We start from the raw sequence: 17,575 nt of genomic DNA, 5'->3' as shown, positions 1-17,575 counted from the left end.
GTTGGAGAAACGCAAATATGCCCAACAACTGTTGTTGCCCAAAATGCAGCAATGTATGCTTGCCATCCTGCACACACACACACACACACAGACACTCCTCTATAAATGCATTTCCTTCCATGTACTTTTAAATATTTTATCCAATCTCAACTGGAAATTGTATCTCATATTATCATTTCTTTTCCTCATATCCTTGCAGCGGAACATAATAATCCTAGCAATTAAAAGGAATTAAAATAAATCTATTGCATATTTTCATCTAGGAGGGGGGGGGGAAACTCACCAAGAGAGATGCATAACAAATTGAAATGGAAGGAGGAGAGAGAGAGAGAGAGAGAGAGAGAGAGAGAGAGAGAGAGAGAGAGAGAGAGAGAGAGGAAGGAAGAGACTGGAAATCTGAATTCTAAAGAACCATCTTTTTTATATATATAGAAAAATTGCACCAAGAGTTATTTGTTGTCCTATTCCTTGCTAACATCACAGTGGATTGTTGTTAATAAAATAACATGTGGCCTTAAAAGGGGGAGGGGGAGGGAATAGTTGAAGTTTTAAGATTCAAGCTTTTTCTTTTAACTTCTAATATATATCTATATACCTATATCTATATATATTTTTCAAAACGTTTTATTAGGAAAGCTATACCAGACGCATCACTGTACAATGATTAAACATTACCTTTACAATTTATGTTCACTTGAAAGTACAGAATAAATATATGCACAATTGTATTTGTGTGTGTTTGTGTGTTGTCTGCATTTGTGAGCGGGGGGGGGAGAGAACGTTAGCACCTCTACTCAGGAGGAAGCCCCACTGATTTCCATGGGAATTACTCCCAGGTGAGGGGGCACAGGACTACAACCTAAAAGGGCTTCTTTTACAGAGACACCGGTGGCAGCTTACCAAGCAAACGTCCCCTTTCCAATGCATTTGTGACGTCCGGTTCTCTTTTTAATTAGAGGTGCAGCTGTCCTCCAGAAAGGAACTCAATCAAATGGCAATGACCTTTCCTTCCCTGTAGGGCAGCCACAGAAGGGAACAAATAGACAGCCACTTCGCTGAAGAAGCAAGCCAGTGACCTCCCCTCTGGAATAGACTGTGGTACCCCATCGCTGCGGTGGGGGGGGGGGGAGAGATGCAGAAATAGAACAGGGTGCAAGCAAATTGGGATGGCTAGGAGGCTGATTGGAGGGGGTTTAGGATACAGAGTGGAGCAGAATGAGCGTTTGGACGTGTGTGTGTGTGTGAGAGAGAGAGAGAGAGAGAGAGAGAGAGAGAGAGAGAGAAGAAGAAGGAGGAGGAGGAAGAGGAGGAGGAGGAGAAGGCAAGAGAGTGAGAACATTTGGGGAAGAAAAGGACCCCTCTCCCCGCCGCTGCCTGCAGTTCCCAGACATGCAGAAAACTGCAATTTTTTGTTGCTGTTCATGTGGTTCTCTTCCCCAGCCCAGACACCCACCACCCCTTCAAAGTCATGTACAGGTTCTGTGCCATGATGAGGGAAAGAATAACCAAAGCCACAACCAATGTTGTCTTTTTTTTAAAAAAAAAAAATCCACCTCCCTCCCTATAGCATTAAAAAAAAAAAAGATAGAACGGAAAGGTTTATGTTATGTTTTGTTTGTTTGTTTGTTTTTTAAAAAACTACAACAGAAAAAAACAAAAGCCTGCAAGAGAGAGAGGAGATAGAGAGAGTAGCGTAACACACATTGAATTTACTGTCATCAGGACCGAGGCAAATAATCCCCCCCCCCCATGATACTAATTATAATAATATTCGTATACCTTAGACAACATGGCACAGTCAAAGTCTCCATTTTTTTTCCAGTATAAAAAAATAATGATTGATTAACATCTGCTGGCAAAAGTCTGCAAAAGGCACTTTATCGATTCATGATCATCTGAGAAGGGCCTTTCCTCCAAACCATCATCTGGCAGGGGGAAAGCACAGAGCAGTATCCTCTAGTATCAGCATGCGGTGGTTTGGGGGCAGGAAGGGCGGGGAGCCGAGGAGTGGGGACTCGGGGGGCCGTGGGGCTGTGGGGCGGGTCTGGGATTTGGCTGTAAAAGCTAGACTTTTGTTTTGTTTTGTTTCAAAACCTATAAGTGGTCTTCTCCAGGACTTCGAGGTAATCCGGCTTGGTTTGGAGTTTGGCCCTTAACTCGAGGTATTCGCTTTGGGGGGGTTGGTGGTGGTCTGGGAAGCCCTTACCAGCCGAGAAGAGGAGGGTCTCTTTCAGCCTGGCGTCCTGCTGCAGGTCTGGATATTGCATGCCAGGGGGGTGCACGTGCAGTTCCTTTAATTTGGGCACCGTGCCGTAGAGGCAGTCCACAAAGCCCACCGTGCACGGTGGCGCCAAAGGCGGCCTGTCCCTGCTGTCTAGAATGGCACCACTAGGGGGGAAGAGCACCACCCCACCGTTCTTTTCGTGGTGGAAGACAGGCGGCACCAGCGCTAGCTCCCCCAGGAGAGGCAGCCCCCCTCCAATCCCCCCGCCGGGCGGGTGCGGGTGATGGTTGGTGGTCACTATGGTGTTGAGCTGCGAGCTGGACACGGCCAAGCTCCACTCCTTCTCCTTCTCCAGTAAGGTCCTGTAGCAGCTACTGCTCCCACCGTCCTTTGTGGGGTCGGCAAACTGTTCCCCTGCACAGCCAACTCCAACTCCTCCACCACCACCAGCACCACCACCACCTCCCAAAAGCATGTCCCCAGGTGGCCCCGGCTCCCCCGCCACCACTTCGTCCTCCTCGCGGGGCTTGTAGATGGGGTTGTTGCACATCTGGGTCACTGGATGCGGGATGTAGTCGTAGACGTGGCCCACCGGGGGTGCCTTTTCCGGGGAGGCGCTGAGTCCCCCGCCGCCTCCCCCGCCTCCCTCCTCAAAGAGGTGGTGACACTGCATCTGGATGCCCGTCAAGTCGAGGGTCTCCTGCCGCTGCTTGTTCCGGAAGGGTAGCTTCTTGTGACGCCTGCGCAGGACGAAGGCGAAAAGGCCCGCAGCAATGAAGACCGCCGAGAAGAACAGTATAAGGAGGCTGAGGATGAGCACGGAGAGGGGCACCGGGCCTCCCCCAGCCGGGGGGAGCTCATAGGGCGATGGGCTGGTGGGGCTAGGGTGGCCCCACGCTGGAGGGGCTGGCGAGGCAGCAGCAGCATGCAACATCTCGGGGCAGAGTACCTCCAGCTCCACAGAGCGGATGTCTCTGTGGGTAAGGTTGTCTGGGCTGGCGCAAAGGACATCCCCCACCATGATGACGGAGCTGATGGCCTCGATCCACTGCTTGAGAGGCACCAGGTCACACGTGCAATCCCACGGGTTGAGCTTCAGGTCAATCTGCACAATGGCGTTGAGGTGCTCCAGCACGCCAGCCACGGGCAAGTACAGGAATTTGTTGTTCCTCAGGTTGAGCCTGGTCAGAGAGGTGCCTGCAAAGGCATCTGTAGGCAGGTTCCTCAGGAGGTTGTCGTTGAGGAAGAGAAGCTTCAGGTTGGGCATGAGACTGAAGGCAGCGGGCTGGATCTCCCTGATCTGGTTGTACTCAAAATACAGATAGTGCAGGCTCTGCAGACCCCTGAACATGCCTGGGGTCAGCTTCTCAATGTCATTGCCGTTCAGGTACAGGCTCTTCAGGTTGGGCAGGTTGACAAAGGCCCCGTCCTGAACGTAGGAGATCCGATTGTTCCCCAAATGCAGGAGATCCAGGGAAGAAAAATTCCAGAAATCGGAACGGTAAATTTTCTGTATCAAATTACCACTCAGGACCAGCTTCTTGGCATTGACGGGCCTGGGCAGGAGCTCGGAAATATTGTGGAACCCTCTTTCCTTGCAGTTGACTGTCAGGCCCAAGTCATTGATGTGCAAACTGCATGAACAGCCAGTAGGGCAGATGATGGGGATAGGTGGCCTCGTCTGGTAACCAGCTATTGGGGGCTGGTTGGGCGCAGGGTATAGGCCTCGGGGTGTCGGGGGTGGCTTGTGTGCCCTGGGCTGTTTGGTGGGCCTGGGCTGCTTAATGGAAGTTTTGTATTCGACAGAGGAAGCAGTGAAATGGAAAGAGGACAGCATGGAAGAAGGCTTAGTAGGCCACGCGTTCTCCTTGCTTGAGGGCAACTGAGGGGCACCGATGCTGACCAGCTCTGAGTCAGACAGCATTGGGCAGAGTTTATTCCTCTTAATTTCCCTCAGGTCCTTCCCGTGGAAGTGGAAAGGGGTCTCACAGGTTATGTCTCCCACAAGGGCAGTGTAAGGGATGCGCTCCAGCCAGCTCTTCAGCTGGACAATATCACAGGTACAGTTCCACGGGTTCTCCTCCAGCTGGATCTCCATCAGGCTCCTGCCAATGTGATCCAGCATCCCACGGTAAGAGAGCACTTTCAACCTGTTTCCACGCAAGTCCAAGTGAGTTAAGGACACCGACTTAAACAAATTGGTGGGGAGGATGGGGATAAGGTTGTCGTTCAAGATCAGGACCCGGAGCTTGCTCAGGTTTCGAAATGCCCCGCTCTCGATCCGTTTAATGACATTGTAATCTGCCTGCAGATATTCCAGACTCTCCAAACCCAGGAAAGTGTCGTTTCTGAAGATGTCCAATTTGTTCTCATGCAGGTACAACCTCTTCAGGATTCTGAGGCCGTTAAAGGCTCCCGTCTGAATGTCTTGTAGTGCGTTGTTCCCCAGGTTGATCGAAACGGCGTTGTTCAGGTGGAGAAAACTGTTGGTATATAATCTCCTCATGGAGTTCCTCTGCAGGTAAAGTTTGAAAGGTCTTGACCAGGACTCCGTTATCTGGCTAATATTTATAAATCCCTTGTTGTCGCAGTGTATGTGAAAAAGGCTTTCTTTGACTTCACAGTAACAAGGATCGAAGCAAGACTCCTCAATCTCCTCCGAGTCCTCTATCAAGGGGATGGGGGTAGTCCACGCTACAGCAATTGTGCTTAGAAGAATAATCCACAACATCCTTCTCTTTCGGGGAGGGTCGGCTGTCGGAGACTTCATGGTTGCGACGGATTACAAAACTGAAACAGAAATGAAAACACAAATGGATTACGGTTGATCAGCATTTTATCGGGCTATTTTTATATTGAACCATGCATCTAGAGCATCTAACGGGGTTTCGTGAGGTTACTTGGAAGTTCATTACAAAAAAGAAAAGAAAGGAAAACTCTAGCATTGCTCTTAGAACCTCCCCTGGTTTTGACTTAAGTGATACTGAAACATCTCATCATGCAACAGCCTTCTTCTTTCCCCATCCTGCTCACCCCTCTCCCAGGCTACTTGGTGAATGACACCCTCATGAAAAACAGCAAATGAACCTATAGGGCCTATGTTGTGAAACATTTCCCCCGCCAACACAAAGACAAGGAGTGTTTAGGAGGAAGCATATGGGAGATCATCTCAGTCTTACCTCGACACCTGCATCAATCACAAGAGTAAGGAGAGATGAGGTGCAGAAAGAGATTTTTATCTGGTGCACACACACACACAAAACCATGCAGTCTATACATTGCATTCTCATGAACACACAAACGCTTAACTTGGAAGTTGTTGTGTTTTTTTCTTATTCAGGCAATGCCCATCTAATGCTATGATACAGCCATTATTTAAGGAAATGGGGACAAACAACTTCCCAGAGCCCCGATCCCTGTAGGAATATCCGTAACTGGGATTTTATCAGTATACAAGGGTTAGTAGCAACGCTTGCTTCAATACCGGGGATTGGGGGAGAGGGAGAAGGAGAGAGAGAGAGAGAGAGAGAGAGAGAGAGAGAGAGAGAGAGAGAGAGAGAGAGACCCTTCTCTCCCAAGCACACAAAATGGATTAACGCAACTGGTATAGTATCAGATAAATGCACACTCCATATTAGTCATTTCAGCTGATTAAATCATTTAGAGATGATTAATCTTCGGGAGGCACATGCCTCTGCCATCCACATACCCAAGGGGGAAAGCGGCAGTTGCAGGGCTATGGACGGAAAGAGATGGTGGAATGAAAGGGGGCAATAGGGATGGGTGGGGGGGAGACTCTGGACGGGGGTGTTTTGTGCCTGTAGAACCATCCGGGGATGATCCAGCAGGACAAAAGAGGAGAAGGGGGAGGAAAAGTAAGAGGGGGAAAAATACCTTTACACTAAGCCCAGGAGAAATAACCCTTGCTTTACAGCAAAAGCTCACAAAAGATTCCTCTTGGAGGGGACAACTGGACCCCGTGACCTACAGCCTCCTCTGCTTGGGGCGGCAAAGGGAGGGCATCTCTTTTTCTCCTTGACTCCTTTTGCCCAGATCATTCCAACACAGAAGAATAAATCACTGTTAAAGACTATGACTCCTGACAAGGATGGCTTCACAGCCCCTACTTGCTGCTGCTGCTGCCCATTTCAAACGGGTTTGCCAGAGTCCTGGTATTTATTTCTGTTCTCTTCATAGCAAAGGAGCTTTACAGATATGGATTATCGTGCACTCTCCACTCCACCCCCACACCCCAACACACCCATGCAGGCGAAGGGAATTCCTCCCTCCCCGTTATGAAAAAAGAAAGCCCTTAATAGCAAAAGGACCTAGTTAGGGAAAGAAATGGGAGGCGCAGGTGGGGGCAGGGTGGAATAAGAGCATTTCATTACAGAAAAATGAAATAAATCGAAGCAGAGAATCTATTTGCAAATGAAGGGAACTGGGGGACCCGTTGGAAGGAAAATTACCAGGCACGATCTGAATGAGGAAAGAGGAAGAGGGGAGAGGTCTTATTTTTTGCTCTTTGTCTCAGTAGAAAGATGGATAGATAAATAGAGAGAGATAGACGGACAGAGAGATAAGCTACTTAAGTTCTTTTCCTCTTCTGCATTAAAAAAGGGGGTAGAAAGAGATGCTCTATCCCAGCAGAAAAGCGGGGAGGGGGAAGGGAGAAAGAGAGATCGAGAGATCCAGAAAGAGCTTGTACTTACCGGTCCGAAGGAGATAATTTTTTTTAGCACATTTGGAGAGAGCCGGGAAAGGAGAGAGGGGAGGAAAAAATAGCCAAACCCACTTGGAAAAATAGATATCTACGTACGGAATTTTCAACGGCTTTTAAAAATAAAATAAAATAAGGATTGCTGGTTTCTCTCTTTCTCTCTGTTCTGGTTCTATACTCCTGCTGAGGGCTGAAGCAAAAGGAAGGGGGGGGGAAGCAAGCAAAGATGAGACGTGCTAGGAATGCAATGAGGTTCCTTAGGATGCAGAGATGCTGTTTGGCACAGTCAATGGAGGAGGGAGGCAAAGGGGGCTGCTGCAGCCTCCTAGATCTGCCGCTGCCGCTGCCGCCGCCGCCGCTGCCTTCTCTGGGTACCACCAGCTCATCTTTGAGAAACGAGGGAGGGAAGGTCTATGGCAGGAGGTTCAGGCTGGGGCTTCTCATCCTTTCGCTCCTTCTTCCACTCCTTCTTCCCTTTTGTGTGTGTGTGTGAGAGAGAGAGAGAGAGAGCGCGCATTGTTGCCCCTGAATCAGGCTTCCCCCACCACCACGTCATGGATTTGAGCTTGAAGAAAAGGGGAACAAATGTAGGAGGACGCACTTGGCACCAGGTGGGGGGGCACGTCTGGGAAGCCCTGACTGTTCTGGGCTTGCTTTCTACCCCCACCCCCCATTCCCCGCCAGGAGGAGGAGGAAGAGTTATACGGGGGATCAGGAGCGGGGGAACCCGAGATGATGGAGCAAGAAGAAGCAGACAGGAGCAGAGGAACAATCCCGGTGGTGGCTGGGTGGTGGTCTCCTACGTCCGCCCCCCTCTGGAAGGGGAGGAAAGCCTGGGATGGAAAAAAGGATCATAATAGGGGAATGTCCCCTGGGCCACCAAGTGTGCATATTCCAGCAAATCCTTGAGAGCTGCAGCCATTAAGGGGAGAGAAGATACCCGCCCCTCTCGACATAGCCAAGAACTCTCTCCGCTGGCTTCCAAAGTAGTAGGCTCAGTTGAGCTCGCTCGCGCGTTCTCTCGCTCTCTCTCTCCCGCCCTCGCCTGCAGTTCTCCATCAAACCTAAACCTGTCCCAGCAGAGGTAAAGGAAAGGGCAGCGCCGGGGGAACTTGGAGGAGAGACCTTCCCCTTCCTTCTTGCTTTCCTCGTCCTCCTCGCTCCTCTTTCTACTCCCCACCCCCCTGCAGCTGAAAAGGCTTCAGTCCACCCCACAACATCCAACAGGCTCTTATTTCTTCCCAGATATTTCCCCTCCCCTCCTTCCTCCTTTTCCAAAGCTCCTAGCCAAGTGTTGAAGCCACTTGGGTGACAATGGACCATTTTGAATCTTTTCCTTCCAGAGGGAAGAGGGGGGCGGCGGCGGAGGATTTAACCGCTCCCTTGCTGCCTCCCTCTCCTTATTTTACCTGCCTCGCCTCCTTTTCATTCTCTCTCTCTCTCTCTCTCTCTCTCTCTCTCTCTCTCTCTCTCTCTCTCTCTCTCCCTCTTCCCTAATTGTGTTGGCTTGGACTTGCTATCTGATCCCAGAGAAGGAGAACCTATGCCTCGATTTCTGCCTAGATCCAAGGGAGGGGAGCGCCCCCCCCCCCGCCGCCGCCAATCGCCAAAGGTAAATTGAACAGCTCTCTCTTTCCGTAGAAAGCAAGAAGGCAACCAAGAGGAGCATATCTGGAGCTGGAGGGAACATAGAGAACAAAGATGCCTGGTTACTAGAGTGCAGGAAAGATTCCCTAACACAATAAGCTCCCATGCTTAGTCAGCTTCCCCTAGATTAAGTTGGCACCCATTTGCCCAAGTTCCCTTGAAGGTGGTGTGTTGGTTGGGCCCATCATCCTATTGCTTTCATAGACCCACACGCCCCTCGCGTGTCAGAAGCTAGGTACTTGCGAACGGAATACCCCCAGATTTATTTTTAATAATGCCTCTTGCAAATCTATTTCGCTTAGAGCAGGGAAAGGCAGGGCAGGATTCCTCCCCGCCCGGAAGAGTTGGGTTTGGGTGGCCGCCTCCTGATCTCCCCCTTGAGGAAAGGAGGGGAGGTGGGGCTGGCAGGTGGCAGCTAGAGACATCCCTCGGAGAAAGAAGAGGCTCCGCTTGCGCCAGGGAGGAATTCTGATGCCTCTGTCCCCACCGCCCTTGCAGCCCATCATCTCTTTGGGGATTCTGCTACAAAGAGTGGAGAGCTGGCAAGCTGGGAATCCAATGGGACAGCAAGCACGCACTCCCCCCCTTTCCGTGCCTCTTTGCCCCAACGCGGGTTCTCTTAGGACCCTACAAGGGAGCAGCCAAATCTCTGCTCCCCACCGCCACCTTTAAATCGCTCTCCTCGCCAGCGCTGCTCCTTTTCAGAACCAAGTCCTGTTGCAACGTAGAAGTGGCGATCGCTGTCGATTACAAAGCTGCATAGCTACTCTTATCATTACAAAGCACGAGAATCCTGCGTTTTAAAACGCGTGTGTGTTGCGGGGTGGGGAGTGGGGAATAAGGATCCGTGAAATGTTTATAGAGTTGTTGGCGGGCGGGGGCGGAGATGAAAGGAAGACACTAAAATAATAACAGAAAAGAGGCTGGTGACAATGTATACATTGGAAGAACATTGGCTTCCAATTATTATTATTTTAAGGGTCTTCCTTCCAGCGTCTTGCAAATGCAACAATGGCAACAAAAACATCGCATCTCTCTCTCTCTCTCTCTCTCTCTCTCTCTCTCTCTCTCTCTCTCTCTCTCACACACACACACACACACACACACACACACACAGTGGCCAAACCCCGCAATCGCGCCACATCCCTCCGCCAGATCAAGAAGCGAAGGCGCAAAAAACTCCAGGAAGGACAGCGAATACCTAAGGAGATCCGAGCGCCGGGCTGGCTGCGAGGCGGAGCTCCCCGGGTCTCCCCGGGCGGCGTGGCTTTGCGGGCCGACGGAGGAGGCACTCTTGCCGAGCTTCTTCCTCTCCTTTCCGGAGCGGCTGCGGCTCGCTGACCCCCATGGCGGGCCGCGGAGCGTGCCCCGGGTCCATGTCAGCCTCGCCGACCCGCCGCCTGCATTTCAGCGGCGAGGCGCGCACCCAGGCGCGCGCGCGCCCTCGAGCGCGCACGGAGACACCCTCACGCGCCCCTCCCCAGCCCAACGCGGCTGTCTGCTTCGCCGGTGTAATCCTTTTTCGTCGAGGCGGTTTTCTCTCCCCCACTCAAGTTTTGCCCAGGAGGAGAGAAGCGTCGGGGATCGACGGCGAGGAGAGAGCCAGGAAAAGCGAAGGCGCATCAGAGGAAAGAGCGCCGGGTGCGCGGCGCCCAAGCTGGGCATGGCGCCTCCGAGGCGAAAGCGCACCGCCTCGCTCCAGTAGGGCGCTGCTGCTGCTGCCGCCGCCGCCGTTGCCTTAAGCTTCCCAGAGCAATCGCGTGGCTCCCTCCGAGACGCGGGAAAGGAGGGTTGGGCGAGCTGGATCCCGGGTACCGGATCTCTGGATCACGCATCTGGGCGCCTGGCTTCCTCCACCTCTCTCATCTGTCGGCGAGGAGGGGAACTCTGCCCGGAGCCTCCTGGAGTCCTCTGGAGGTGGGACATCAACCCTCAGCTCCTTGCTTTGCTCGCTTGTATCCTTCTCCTCTTGTCTGATGTATCGAGAGAGAGAGACACACAGAGAGAGAGATGGTACTAGTGGGTGGATCTCTTGTGAGAGGCGCACAGGATAGAGCAGGTCAGCTCCTCATCCCAGCCTCAGGCAGAAAACAACATGGCTTTAAGGAGGAAGGGGAGAGGGAGAGAGCGCATCTCTTTTAAACAGCTGGATTTGGAGAGGGGACCGGGGCGGGGTGGGGAAACCAAAGAAAGCCCGCAGTTTTTGGAGATCTGCTGCAGTTCAGTTGTATGGAGAAGTCAGAGTTCCTCAGGAATCAGAGTTGGGGAGATGGGCTGTTTTTCTGGTAAAACAGCTTCAGGGTTATGGTGGTCTGGGGATGGGAGGACGGAGAGGGCTTCCAAGAATGGGAGGGTGAAGCTCAGAGGCGTCCAAAAGGAGTCACCTGCAGCACACCACAAGTGCCACTTGATGATGATCAGGAATGAAAAATGCACACCCTGGTGACGATGAGAAAATGGGAACCTTCATTTATCTGTGTTGCATAGGGTGTGCCTTGCACCAACTCACTCTGCTCTTGCTCTCTGTTGTCTACGCTGACCACCAGCAGCTCTCCACTTTTCCGAGCAAAGCTTTCCCCTCCCTCCCCTGCTGAGATAAACCATAGATTGAACTTCTGAAGGGCCCAATTTGTGGGGGGTGGGGACGACCCAATGAGATAGTTTAAGGCAGGGAGATGTGACTTCCTCCTCCAGGATGATGATGATGATAATTTATTATTTATACCCCACCCATCTGGCTGGGTTTCCCCAGCCACTCTAGGCGGCTTCCAACAGAATATTAAACTACAATAGTCTATTAAACATTAAATACAATACATAATTTAAATACATTAAATATAATAGTCTATTAAACATTAAAAGCTTCCCTAAACAAGGTTTAGCAACTTGGATTTCCTTGCCACCCACCCCAACTTCAGGGAAACTGGAGGTCCTCTGGTTGTTGATGGACTCCAGCGCCAATCATCTCTGAGGGTGGCCCAGGGCTAGTGAGAGTTGGGAGTCCAACACAATTTAGAAAGTTCTAGGTTCCTCATCTGTGAACTAGAGATCCCCTACTGCATAGGCTTCTTCTTTTTCTCCTGATGCTGTAGGACATCCTTAGCGAACATCAGGAGATGCCTCATCAGTCCATCTAAATTACAGTGTGCAGCTCCTCAGGGTTTGAGACAGGGCCCTTTCCCAGTCAGACTTGGAGATGCCAGGGATTGAGCCTGGGACCTTCCGCATGCTAGGCATGTACTGTCCATCCTTGGCATGCAAGGCATGTGCTCTCCATCTGAGGTGCAGCCCATCCTTGTTGGCAGAATGAACTGGCTCTGATTCCTCTCTTCAAAAGCATAGAATGAATTCTTGGCTTCCACCATCATTTTAGAACCCACCCTCTTGACTGTAATTTAACTTTTTTTTTTACTTTAGAATTGTTGCAACCTATCTTGGGAATTCATGATGAAGCTTGGGTGATGAATCTAAATCAATGGTGTGGGTAGGGTGGTGATAATAGTAACAATAACATAACGCTCAGCAGAATCTTTCACCTTGATCCAAGTTCAAGTTTATGTGCATTCAGTTCTTGGCTGAACAGTATCCACATTTTTGGGCTGTACTCTACCTTGGGCTGTGTCCAGATATCAGCTTGCTGAGATAGTACTCAGGTGAAGCTGGAAATGATTGTGTGTGTGTGTGTGGTCCTCTTTTGCAACTATGCCACCAGTTCTGATCCCTGTTCTGCTGAACCAGCACACCTGATACCCAATACCTGAAAGAAAGAAACAGGTTTATCTCTGGAAGCACCAGAACAGTGTGTTTTCCCCCACCCTTTGAATCATATTCCTTTGGAGGCAATGGTATTCCCATTTGTTATGCATTGCAATCACAAAATGGTACAGTCTGAAGCTAACACAGAGGTTGTTATTCCATAATGTTTAGTGCAGGTTAGATATTTGGTCCTGATTAGTAACATGATTGTTGTTTTGTTTTAACAGGAGCCATCTTTTGAATTGAGCTAGGTCTGAAGATATTGGTCATACTAACTAGCTTAGAACAGCATGGGCTGTTTGTAGTGCCATGGTCATTGTTGTGGGCTAGGATTGTGGAGACTTGGGTTCAAATCCCTACTCAGCCCTGAAGTTCAATGGATTAACCTTGGACAAGTTGCTGTTGCTTAGCTTGGCCTACCTTGAATTTTATTGAGAGATGATAGATGACAGATAGATGATAGGTAGATAGAATTGTAGAGTTGGAAGGGACCCTGAAGGTCATCTAATCAAACTCCCTGCAATGCAGGAATATGCAGTTGTCCCATATAGGGATTGAAGTTGCAACCTTGGCATTATCAGCACCATGCTCTAACCAACTGAGCTGTCCACGACAAGGTGGGTGATGATGAAAGAATCATGTATGCTATATTGAGCTCCTTGGAGGAATGTGGAAATAAATAAGCAAGCAAACTCTCTTATATAAGAGAAGAGTTTCTATATACATTGCATTTTAAATATCTCTCCCTATATATCAGTTTATTATGACATTTATATCCTACCTTACCTGTAAGGCGCTCCAGGTAATAAACACTGCCCTCCCTGTTTTATCCTCATAACATCCCTGCAAGGCTGAGAGAGCAATTGGCCCAAGGTCACTTAGTGAGCTTCATGGTCAAGTGAGAACTGGACCCCTGGTTTGCCAGGTCCCGATCTGACACTCTGACCACTGTGGCACACTGATTGCCATTTGCCTTCATTATCACCTGAGGTCGTGAGGGGAGATCTCTGAGTGAATCTCTTGTGGCTCATCCTGAGGGATGGTGAAGAGAAGGACCTGTGTGATTTGGAAGAAACCAGCTCAGATGCATAGCAAGGATGGAGGTCTTTGCATTGAGGGACTGTGCTCAGAGCCCAGCAAGAAGTTTGGGAGCCAGGTAGATCCTGAGACCATCAGTTGACTGTCCCAAACATATAGAGCTGCTGTCTATTCCTTGAACCTACATGCTACACTCGCAAGAAGGAAATCCCTGATAGAGGTAAACATAGAACTGAATCTTCCCCTGGTGTACTGCATTACTAACCGTCACCCCATCCCTCTGAGAGTATTTTGTTCCTTATATAATCTCATCAAAAATATTCATGATAAAACAATTGATCCTTGACTATATGAAATAAAATGGTGTGGGGTTTTTTGTGATATTAGGAAACAAAACACACAACTCTAGCATGTATGCCCTTTAGGGTCCTACTGACCTTGAAATATATATTTATTATTATTGATGATGGTGCTGCTAACATAGAATCATGACTGCCGCTGCTTCTTTCTAAAACTAATCTATGCTGTGCTGCCTTTCCAGCCTGTTCATCCATCTATCTGTTGCTGATGTTTAAAAACTATTGATTGCTTTATGGCCACTATTTTTATATTGCTATCAGTTGCCACGAGCCTCATCAGAGAGAGGGCAGGTTATGAATCTGAATAAATGCCTTGTCTTTCCAGGAAATAAAAGAATACTGACATGGTAAAAATTAGATTAGCAGGAAACTATAATTATCAGCAGATCTCCCTGAGTTGCAGCTGGAAATAGTAACCCTCTTTTGGCAACCTCCCCTCTTAATTATGGTGTTCAGGTGACCCTGCCCAGCCTTCTAAAAGGATCACCTTTGGGCACCCTTTTGCACAAACCAGATAAGGGATCTGGCCTGGGAAGTGCCCCTTTTCTGAGAGCATTATTAGAGCATTGCATTTCCACCGGAGGCCACCATTAGCCTCACTGCAGTCCTCCTTAATGCAGTCGTTTAATGCTCCACTCAATCTGCTGTGTAAAAGCAACTCGTTGCCTTTCCTAACAGGTCCTCCCCTGACACTTCTTTGGGGAAGATCGCCAGGAGAGAGGGAGAGAGGAGTGGGAAGCTCACCACCAAGCAGTGGAGAAGATAAAGCAGCTGAAGGGAGGAAGGAACTATGCCAGGGATGAATCTAGGGAGTGACAAGGTCGGGCCATTTGCAAGCACCCAAAGATCTGCTGGCAGAAGACTGCCTCACCGGTGCTGTTGCTATTAATGCAGGCAGGCTCCACAAGAGGCCCAGTGGCAACGCAATATAGTTCACAAGGTGTGTGTCCCACTTCTTAATGTTCTTATTTATTTGCATTTATGCCCCACCTCTTTCTCCAAGTTTCTCAAGGTGTGGTGTCCATGGTTCTCATTTAACCCCCTTCTTGTGAGGTACATGAGGCTGAGAGGCAGTAGCTGACCAAGGTCACCCGGTGAGCTTCATGGCTGGGTAAAGATTGTAATTGTGATCTTTAGGTCCTTGTCCAGCACTCTAGCCACTGCACCATGCTGCTGGATCAGATCAAAGGTTTATTGAGTTTAGCATCCTTCTTCCCACCAGCCAACCTGAGGCCTCCAGGAAGCCCACGGGGCATGAAAGCAATAGGCTTCTCCTACTGTTAATCCTCTACAACTGGTGCTGAGTGGGATACTGCCAATGAACTTGGTGGTTAATGACTGGTAGTCATTGATAGATCCCTCCTTCATGAAGTTGTCTAATCCTCCTTTAAAAGGTATTGAATTATAATGGCTATCTCTACCAGCCTAGCCCCTGGGTCCACCTGCCTCTCCCAAACCAGCATTCTCATGGCTTCTACAGGGCAAATGTTTAGATGAATCAGTGCTGGTTTATGTCATTCAACCATGGATCCTGAAAACTTAAGAAGAGTCCTGTGGGTTCAAGGCCATCTGCAATGGTGGCCAAAACTGTGGAAACCTTTTGGGGAAAGTATATTTCTGAGGTTTGATGGCTCATAACACCACTTTTTATAGTAATACCATAAAGTTATATATCAATGGAAAGATAATTTAATGAAGAATGTAATGCAACAACGTTTGTTCAATTATCTGTATTCTATAAAAAGTTATAGTAAAATAACCAGAAAAGGGAAGCACAACTTGCTTAGGTTGATATACTATAGCTTTCCTTCATTTGAACGTAGCCAATGAGCATGAGTGTTTAGAGAGCGCATCAGGTGCTATGAGCCACCAAACTTCAGAAATACACTTTCCCCAAAAGGTTTCCACAATTTTGGCCACTAGTGTATTCTAGCATCCCATATATCACAGCAGCCAACCAGGTGCCAACAGTGACTGTGAATTCAGACAAACCAATGTTTCTCAACAATATTTCTCACAGGTTCCCATAGCTTGTCTAGCAGGAAAGTTAAAGAATATAAGAAAAGATCTATTGAACTAGGTCAAAGGCCAGTCTAGCCCAGCAATTCGTCTCCCATGGTGGCCTGGCAGAGAAGACTACAAGCAGACCACGAGTACAATAGTACTTTCCTTGTTGTGATTTCCAGCAATTGATATTCAAAGGTATACTACCTCTCATGCTGAGTTTTCATGCATCCAGCTTGTCTAGTAGCAATTAACAGCCCTGTTCTCCTCCACGATACTTCTTTATCTTGATTTTCTCCTTCTTTAAGACTTCTTTAACCCTGGGCCTCCTGGATATTGTTGAATTAGAATCCCCTCATCACCAGCCAGCTTAGCCAGTAGCAAGGAATGATGGCAGTTGTATTCTACCAATGTCTGGGGACCCCAGGTTGAAGAAAAATGCTCTACACCAGCGGTTCTCAACCTGTGGGTCCCCAGATGTTGTTGGACTACAACTCCCATCATCCCTGAGCTCTGGCCTTGCTAGCTAGGGGTGATGGGAGTTGTAGTTCAACAACAGCTGGGGACCCACAGGTTGAGAAAGGCTGCTCTACACCATTGGGAAATGGTGGACTATCGTGATGGCATGACATGAGGCAAGTTCTTCTAGATGTTTAAGAGATAGGAGTGCAAAACTTGATACAGCCACAGAGGCCATCACCCATTCACCAACTCAGCTAATTTGGTCCTGACTCTCTAATTTGCAAGAACACAGTAGGCCTCTGACCTAGATACCCTGTCCTCTGACACCAGATATATAGAGGCAGCTTGTAGTTCTTTATTAGAGAGGAACTGGTACTCTGCACATGGCCAGACACTCTCTAGTCATCGTCGTATTACTGCAGATGATCTTTGCATTCAAAATGATTCCACGGCAGACCCTCTTACCCATTCCAGCACTATCTCTCATCAAAAGCGAAGAGAAAACATAGTGAGGTACAACTGTGTTGTCAGATCAGTTCATTGTGTCGAAAGGTGAGCTCAGAAAGAGCCAGAAAAGTCTCTGTTTGGGAAGAAGCAAGCTTCATGCACCCAATGCAGCATTTCAAGGTCTATTTGCATTTCTAATAATATCCACAGCACAAGCATGAGTATGTAGCTTCGCAGGCACGTTCTGTGTGGAGAGAACAGAGTGGGTTCCGTTCAGTGGTGAGATGAGATTCATCCGAGCAGGGGAGCATGTGGCAGTTCCAAGTGGGAGGGTGAAAGATGAGAGAATTGTGAAGCTGATTCATTTGGCGAAGTACAAAGCATTGGGGGGAGCTGCCAGAGGCAACTGGGGCGTTGAGGGCTGGGGCTTTGAGGGCTCTGTTGACCCAACAGATATGGAGGTCACACAAATTCCCTTATGTAGTGTGGAAAGCGTCATTTCCAAGGTGGTTAGCAGATTCCGGGTTTATTCCATATTTCTGTTCAGCAGTTTGAAAAAGTGACTGCATCCTCAACCTGAGACTTTGTTCCCCTGAAAACAATCCATTGTTCAAATGAAACAATGGCTTTGGGGGGAATTTTGGGGTGCTGAGCCATCCTGTTTCAGTGTGTAACTGCTATTCAGGTTCTGACCCAACAGGGCTCTTCTTAGCTTCTAATCTAACAGTAATGATAATGATGATGATAACAATAATAATATCCAGCATACAGGATTACCAATGCAAACGTTGAGGGAACATTGACATTCCAACTTTTGAATAATGCATGTGGCAGCAAAACAATCAGAATAGCAGAGTTCTCAGGCTTTGTACTGTGGTACCTCTGGTTATGTACTTAATTCGTTCCGGAGGTCCGTTC

At 48.8% G+C, this 17,575-nt stretch overlaps 2 protein-coding genes across 6 annotated transcripts in view; both read right to left on the bottom strand.

Moving 5' to 3' along the window:
• SI (sucrase-isomaltase) overlaps positions 1-7,122 on the bottom strand; it is a 250,836-nt gene extending 243,714 nt beyond the window's left edge. Inside the window, exon 1 of the mRNA XM_081910668.1 lies at positions 7,117-7,122. The gene's annotated coding sequence lies outside the window, so the exon portion shown is untranslated. The remainder of the gene's footprint in view (positions 1-7,116) is intronic.
• The window catches only part of SLITRK3 (SLIT and NTRK like family member 3), a 39,125-nt gene extending 27,983 nt beyond the window's left edge, over positions 1-11,142 (bottom strand). For 2 of the 5 annotated variants that reach the window (XR_014168250.1, XR_014168251.1), the window contains exons 1-2: positions 9,793-11,142; positions 1,780-5,014 (exon numbers count right to left, since the gene is read on the bottom strand). Coding sequence is in view for 3 of the 5 variants with exons in the window: in XM_081910865.1 (XP_081766991.1) it covers positions 2,088-4,994 (2,907 nt within the window). In the remaining 2 variants the exon portion in view is untranslated. Of the gene's footprint in view, positions 1-610; positions 5,015-6,936; positions 7,109-9,792 lie in introns of those variants that run through there. The other 3 variants (XM_081910863.1, XM_081910864.1, XM_081910865.1) reach the window with 3 other exon arrangements.
• Positions 11,143-17,575: the final 6,433 nt, after the last annotated feature.

Source organism: Podarcis melisellensis, assembly GCF_964234715.1.
Source record: "Podarcis melisellensis genome assembly, chromosome: 5".
NCBI lineage: Eukaryota > Metazoa > Chordata > Lepidosauria > Squamata > Lacertidae > Podarcis > Podarcis melisellensis.
This window is presented reverse-complemented; position numbering and strand designations above follow the sequence as displayed.